Source organism: Kryptolebias marmoratus, linkage group LG14, assembly GCF_001649575.2.
Source record: "Kryptolebias marmoratus isolate JLee-2015 linkage group LG14, ASM164957v2, whole genome shotgun sequence".
In the NCBI taxonomy this organism is placed as follows: domain Eukaryota; kingdom Metazoa; phylum Chordata; class Actinopteri; order Cyprinodontiformes; family Rivulidae; genus Kryptolebias; species Kryptolebias marmoratus.
Window position 1 is genome coordinate 12,351,657 of NC_051443.1, and position 7,476 is coordinate 12,359,132.

General features: G+C 39.6%; 1 protein-coding gene across 1 annotated transcript in view; it reads right to left on the reverse strand.

The window, feature by feature from the left end:
* The window catches only part of notch1a (notch receptor 1a), a 25,180-nt gene extending 24,014 nt beyond the window's left edge, over nt 1-1,166 (reverse strand). The window contains exon 1 of the mRNA XM_017407816.2: nt 913-1,166. Coding sequence (XP_017263305.1) covers nt 913-970 — 58 coding nt within the window. The 5' untranslated portion in view covers nt 971-1,166. The remainder of the gene's footprint in view (nt 1-912) is intronic.
* Between the last annotated feature and the right edge of the window lie 6,310 nt (nt 1,167-7,476).

Genomic DNA, 7,476 nt, shown 5'->3' on the forward strand with positions numbered 1-7,476 from the left:
GGCCAGGGTGATGAGCATGTGGGTGTGTGGCTTCTGATCTGGAGCGCGCACGCTCCCCACGCCCCCATACCCCCGCCCGCTACCGTTTTTTTTTCCTTGCGCGCGCAGACGGCAGCTGCTGCGGGGCTCAGAGATGCGGGACAAAAGAAATCAGAGTCCAGCACGAGCCATAAAACACTCTCTCCCCCGGCATTGTTTACCAGCAGACGGAATAACACCCCACAATACACACACACACGCACACACACGCACACACACACACACACACTCACAACACTCTCCCACACTTTGCAGACAAAAGATGCCCCCGCCCCCCTTCTCCTCCTTTAGCGTCCCCCCATCCCCTACCTCCACACACAACTTTTACTATATCTTTAATGTTTTTTTGTTTGTTTGTTTTGTTTATTTAAAACAGCCTTCAGAATCATGTTTTTAACATTTAATTAACTTTTACTGAACAGTTTGTTAGCCCCCCACCCCCCCCAAAAAAAGAAGTTAGAAGCAGTTTTATACATGTGTGCCAGCCTTTTTGGTTAAAGTTACCGTTGCACCATATTTGTGAGCCCAATTCTGCCAGGATGACTGTTTTGGTGGTCCAGACAGGACGGAATAAAATGCGGTTCATCAGAGAGTTCAGGGAAAGTCTGCAACCGGTGCAGCAGCAGCAGCAGCCTCCACTTGTCAAGTCTTTCCCACGATCAAATAAGAAACCCCTTTAAGAGTCTTTGAACATTTAAAATGCATCTATCTAACAGTGTCCCGTGCGCTCTTATTCACTCCAAAGCCATAAATAGTCCAATCAGTAACTTCATCATATTCATTAACTTTTCCAGTCTTCAAATCCAACCTGCTGAGTCCGATTCGTGCGCAGCAGACTTTAAATCGATCAGAAAAAGAAAGAAAAAAGTTTACCTTGTGAGAGGACGATTGCTGGAATCAGAAATGCTAGTTTCACAAAGAAACGAGACATTCCTCCTCTTCAACTTCACAAACGTGCTTGGGTTCGCATAGATCCGCAGGTCGATCCTCCAGGTGTCTGCTTGAAACGGAATATCCTCAGTTTGGGTTTAGGACGGGTAAATCCAGCAGGGACAGACTGAAAGAGCTCCGCAGGGGCTGCCTTCAGAGATGTTGACCTGCTGCCTTCTGAGTTCTGAATGAAAATCTGCAGACACTTCAACTACAAGTTCCTCCCATCCCTCTTCTTCCTCCTCCTCCTCTTCCTCCTCCTCTAATCAGAACTCCCCTCCCTTCCTCTGCCCAGGCGTGAGGACAAACTTAACTCTCATAACTCCCTCAATATCCACAACAGTTAGGCTATTATTATTATTTGTCACAGTTTTTGGCAGATACGTTTTGCACTCAACAGACCCTGATAAAATGTAGCATTTCAAAATATGTGAAGGTCAAACTGACTCCAAACAGGAATTATATGCAGATAAAGGTTCATACATTTGTATAATCCTTAAAAAAAAGGTGGGGTGGGGTGGGATGTATAGAAAATCCTTATTTAATGCTTAGTGAGTGACTTTTTTTGTTGTTTTATTGTTCATTAATACGAATAATGCAATTGTAATTACATTTTTTTTTTTAGAAATTAAATATTTTTATGCTTGGGTTTGTTGGCAGCTCAGTATTTTTTTTAAGAACTGCCATATTCTAATATCTATTTTTGTCATTTTTTGCTCAAAGTATGTGTTGGGGCTGATGCTAAGCCACAGCTACACATAATTTTAGCTTAAAATTCGTCAAATTAGCTAAATTAAAGACATTTTTGTGTTTCCTAATATCAGTTGGCTGTGGTGGCTATCTTGAATTGACTTCAGAAGTTGTTTCAGTCATGTACCTCCAATGGTCTGTTTTTGAACATTTCAATAAAATCTGACAACTGTTTCATGAGATATTAAACATTATACATTATCTCCAGCCTTTCATGATGGTAGGCAAGACTTTGAATCTCTATCTTCTTGACATTTTATTTTCTCGAGTCCAAATCACAAAATACTTTTTTTTTGCACAAAATCAATTTATATAGTTCAGGTCTAAAGTTTCAGTTTAGAACAACATAAGTCTACTACACATATCATCTTTCAAACTAATCCTCAAAGCATTCAATCACTTGTCGTGCTTCGAGTGCACATGGATCGTTTCACACAGCAAGCTTTTCCATATTTCAAGACTATTTTCACAGCAACATATATTACTGGACTGACAGTTAGAGGGCATGTCTATACCAGACTCCTATTATTCCCTTTTTTTCCCCCTGAGGACAAGTGAAACTGTCAGGGAGTAGCTGCAGAGTTTCAGCACCCCAGGGCAAAGATTATTTTATTATGAAGCCCTCGCATGCTGGTCCTCACGTTGGCGTGGCTGCCAAATGGATCAGCTCCAAAAGGCACACAGGTCTCTTGAGCTGGAAGAAGTGTGGGAAAGACTGAAAGAACCGAGAGTGGGAGTGTGCGCAATTAGCTACAAATGTATTGCGCAACTGAAAAGTGAACGCGAGCGCTGAGGGAATGTGTTGGGATGGATGAATTTGAAGAGATGTGCAGGGGCATGCAGGGAAGTACCTGACCCACCGTGAGAAACATCAGATCTTTCAGGCACACGCTCAGCTTCTGTCACAGCAGACTGTTAACACTTGCCCTGTTGCGTCCTCGCCACACACGGCAAGGTGTGGTTGGCTCTTTGAGTCGAAAAAGTGCTGATTTTTCAGAAACAGAACGTGCTTTTCCCTATCTGCGCTGGAATCTGAGCTCCCGTTTCTGCTTCTTTTTTTGCTTCTCTCAGACTTGAGATGCTTACTTAGGGGTTAAAATGTGAGGCCATGAGAAAACGCTCTGAAATGGATTCAGAAGGTTGGAAAAGGGGAAGACCCGAAGCTAGGGAAAACAACCTCTACCAAAGACTAATACAGGAGCAAATCCTACAGAGGTCAACACAGAGTGCAAGAAAACAGGGTAATTTCTTTGAGATTAAATATGATTGTTACTGCCCTCTGCGGCATGATCTCTGGCTGATCAGGGCAGTAGATTCGGACCTGGAGCACACTCCTCAGAGGCCCTTCCTTCCTTCTGAGAGAGCCGGGGTCAGAGGTTGTGATAAAACGTGGCTCTTTTTGGCAAAACCTACATGATGTCATTGTGCTATCAGACCTGAAAGGCCAAACAGAGCCGGAGATAACAGTGGTGGTTGACACCCAAACACTCACCACAATGAATTTTAGAAAAGCACAGTGACCTCAGTGTTTACACACACACACACACACACACACACACACACACACACACACACACATAAAACAAATGCTGCCATCTCCATCCTGTGAGTAAATTCAGCATAGTTTATCCAGTTAAACCGGAGGAGCTGCATTAAATGTTGTGTGCTGAATGACTGCTGAAATTTGCTGAAGGAACTGAAAACAAAAGGTTAGCTAAAAGCTAAAAATGGCAAAAAGCTATTAAAAAAGTGTTAATGGCTAAAAACTAAAAGTGTTAATGTTTTTCTCTTTTTGAAATTGTGCATTTGAATATTATAAGTTCCTCTTGTTTGTGTGACATAGTAATAACATGTGAGAGGGGTGGGACCGCTTACATTGCTTGACATGAGGTTCTAAACGATCTATATAAACTCGAGATTTAATCCGAGTTTTCTTCACTAGTGGTGTTCTCTTTGCCACGCTCCAATAAAGCTCAGACTGGTGAAGAACCTGGACAACAGTTGTTATAAACACAGTCTCTCCCATCTCACCTGTTGAAGCCTAGAAGTTCTTCAGAGAGCTCAAAGATGTCTTGGTGGCCTCTCATTATCCTCCTTCTTCACAGTCACTCAGTTTGTGTGGACAGCCTGCTCTTGGTAGATTTACATATGTCTCATATACCATCCATGCCTTGAAGTATCAGGTGAACCAAAATTGTCTAAGGTTATTTATGACAGCCATAAAAGCAGAAAACATCCAAGGCACTGTAAAATACACATTTAAAATTTAGTACAGAAGAAACTAGGTATTTAGCGTAATTTTTCATATGTGCAAAGTGGAGTTATTTTTGTATTTTACACCAAAAATTCAAGGAATTGTTCCACAAAAGCAGTTCATTTATGCATTTGTAGTTACACTGTTTTAAAGCATTAAACATGATCATAAACAATTACAAAAGCATCTGCACTAAAATTATCAGAGAAAAACAAAATATGTAGAGATTGTCAAAGAGGCCTGTTATTAAATTTCTCTTATGAGATTTCTGCAAAGTAAATTTTGAAAACTGAAGTTTACTGAAGTTTTAAACACAAATCAGATGATTCTTATACAAAAATGCGACTTTGCAAATAATCCACCATTTTTGAAAGTGGTCTTTGTTTTCTCTGCCTGTTTCATTCAGTATTTAAAGAAGGGCTGAGTATGCTGTTTGTTGGAAAACAAACCCTGTGCTGGTGATTTGAAGATAAGTGACTGGAAAAGCACACGTCTTTTCAAAGCAGCATTGTTTCTCTTCTGGCATCGAGTCTCCTTTTTCTTTCACAGTTTTGGATCAGACAAGAGAGGTCCTCAGATGTCTCAATTATCACCTCCCTCTTCACTTCATTTCAGTTTTCAGACAAGCGTCTCTCAGGAGTGATGCTAATGTAAAACATGTCCAGGCATTTAGTAATGAGAGGGGTGATAAAGAACGAGCACACGTCTCATCCCCCTAGTGCCAGATCAACACATAAGGAGCAAATTAATCACCCAGTTCACAGAACGACAGGACATTTGGACCCAACTCTTCGCACATAACGTTGACTAAATAATTGTATAAGTCTTCTTCACATCATTACCACATTCGGCTAAAATGTCAATTTGAGCAAGCCTTGACAGTATGGTTTTAAAAGTCACTGTTAGGAGTTAGGCATTTATTTTCTGAAACATAGGTGGCAAGATGCATGTGTTTGTGTTCAACAGTTTCTGATGAAAAATGCAAGAATGGACGTTACTACAAGGTGCTTTTTATGTCGATAGATTGTTATTGTGTGAATCCTGAAACAGAATTCAAACTATTATTTACTTGTTTAAAGTTTCTTCTGTACTTTTTTTTACAATCAAACTTCTTCATACTTTGTGCTATTTTAACCATTCAAATATCAAAACATTCAGCTCTATCAGAAATAGTGTGCTATAAACTTTAGTAACTGTACCTTTAAAGATTTTTGAATATTTAAATTTAATTCTAAAATTTTCCAGATAGAAATACTTTAAGATCTCTTTAATTTCTTTAAAAACATTGTTCTCTGAACACTACTTCAGCATATTTGCTCTGTTTTTGTCTTGTGCTCCTTTTAGCTTTTTTTTGCAACATATAGCTTTTAGCAAGTATTTTCATAATTTCATCTTAGCTAAGTTTAGCCTTCAGCTACAGGTTTATTATTTTAGTATTTAACTACAGTTTTGCTATATTTAGCTTTTAGTTAAAATTCTGCTAATTTTACTTTTTAGTTACGGTTTGGCTGATTTTAGCTTTTTACCTACTGTTTTGCTGGGTTTAGTTTCTGTTCTGCTTGTTTTAACTTTAACGATTCAGTTAACAATTCATTCTTCAACAAATGTCAGCAAAGTCATTCAACAGTCATCATTCAAGCTGCATTTTTGCAGAAAATACAATTTTTCAAGTCCACCTTAGCAGCCCAAAGCTAGAACAGTGCAGGAAAACGTCTACTCAAACCAAAACACACATCTTTAAAAGTTTGTCACAAATCCATCCCAAGGCCCATAACTCAAACTGATGCTCACAAGAAGAGACGACACAAGTAAATTTAGAACTAAACAAAGAAATTTCCTCATATCAGCAAATTTCCAAACTGGGCATGAATTAGATTTGCTGCCCCACTAAGCACATCTTCACAGCCTTTAATGAGGGACACTGCCTTGGCTGAAGTCTGTATTAGTGCAGCAGGCCAGGCAGTTGGTCTTTACAGGCCCACTGATCCAAACAGTAATAGCTGCTCTAAAAGACTGAGGCTGCACAGTTTGATGTCTATGCCCTGCTCAGGGGCTCACAGAAAAAGGCAGAGCAGTCCCTGTGTGGACACTTGTCAGTCTGTCTACCAGGCCTTTCATATCTATCTCCCAATTGTGTCTCATGGTCTCTTCCTGCCAGCATGTCATTGTGCATCTTCTGCCAGCCAAATGCTGCAGCTCTGAACAAAAGATTCTTGTTATCCCGCTAAACCTGGACTCTCACAACCCACCACATCCATTCAGGCAACAATCCATCACACCAATCTTGACACCCATCCCCCTTGTGGAGCAATTCCAGATTTGACTGATGTTCTGAGGAGGAAAAAAAAAAACCAATATGACAGACAACAGAAACAAGAGGGAAGTGTGAAAGTGGCATTTTCTGCTGGCACACCTTTTGACAACAGCAGACACTATAAGTACAAATTGGATCTGCTTTGAATTTGTGTGTGCAAGAGAGTAAGCAAGAAGATATTGCCATGAAGAGATTAGGTGCTGCAGTTGTGTTTTAGGGGTTTGAAGGTGTGGAATGTAAACAAGGGGCCAGAAACGGTGGGGAAGAAGTGATGCTCTTTTCCAGATCTCACCTTTTAAACAGGGATTATAAATATAACACATTACTGAAAAGAGACCCGTTTTACTCAGTTGTAAAGGCTCACACATACAGGCACCAAAGTTTTTAGTTCATTTATTGTACCCTCTCAGACACAACTAAAACAAGTGCTGCATATCAACATGTAAAGAAGAAAAATATTGTGTACTATGCAGATAAGTGAGCATTTTCACAAGAACACGTGTTCAAAGAAAGCCTTTCAGACACCATTTATTAACTCGATGTGGCTCACTGCCTGATATAAGTTGGGCACATACAAGCATTTTGAAGTGTGGCAAAAGCAAGCAGTTGCAGTTGGAAGGCTAAATGTCTAAGTGTTCAGTTTAACAACAAATCATGTCAAAAGAAAGGATAAGCTCCTTTCACTTTGTGATTGTGCAACAACACAGCAAAGAAGTTGCGCTGATTTGACTCCATTGTTCCTTTATACTGACAACAGGATGAATTACGTTTTGTTATGAGTTGTGCTTTCTGGGTTTCCACCCTCTTTGAGTGAATAAACAGAAAAATTTGCCCAGTACAATCTGACAAAATGGAGACAAAATAAACTATTTAATGCAGCAAACATTAGCTCAAATTTCAACATAAATTTTAAACCAGAAGAAATGAAGAAGCAAATGTTTTGTTTGTGTGTTTTAGGAATATGACAAGAAACATATTGTTTAGTTCTTTTGAGAAAATAAATGAGCAAGAGGTTTTAAAGGAAAAGCAAAGGAATCAGAAGAGTGAGAACCAGGATGTTTAGAGCAGCCAGCAGTCTTTTACTACAGACAGTATCATTTACGTGTTGATTTGGTTGAGGAGCTAAAAATAATTTACGCATTCATAAGTACCTTGTCTATTTTTAGTCAGACAATTTACATAATTCTTT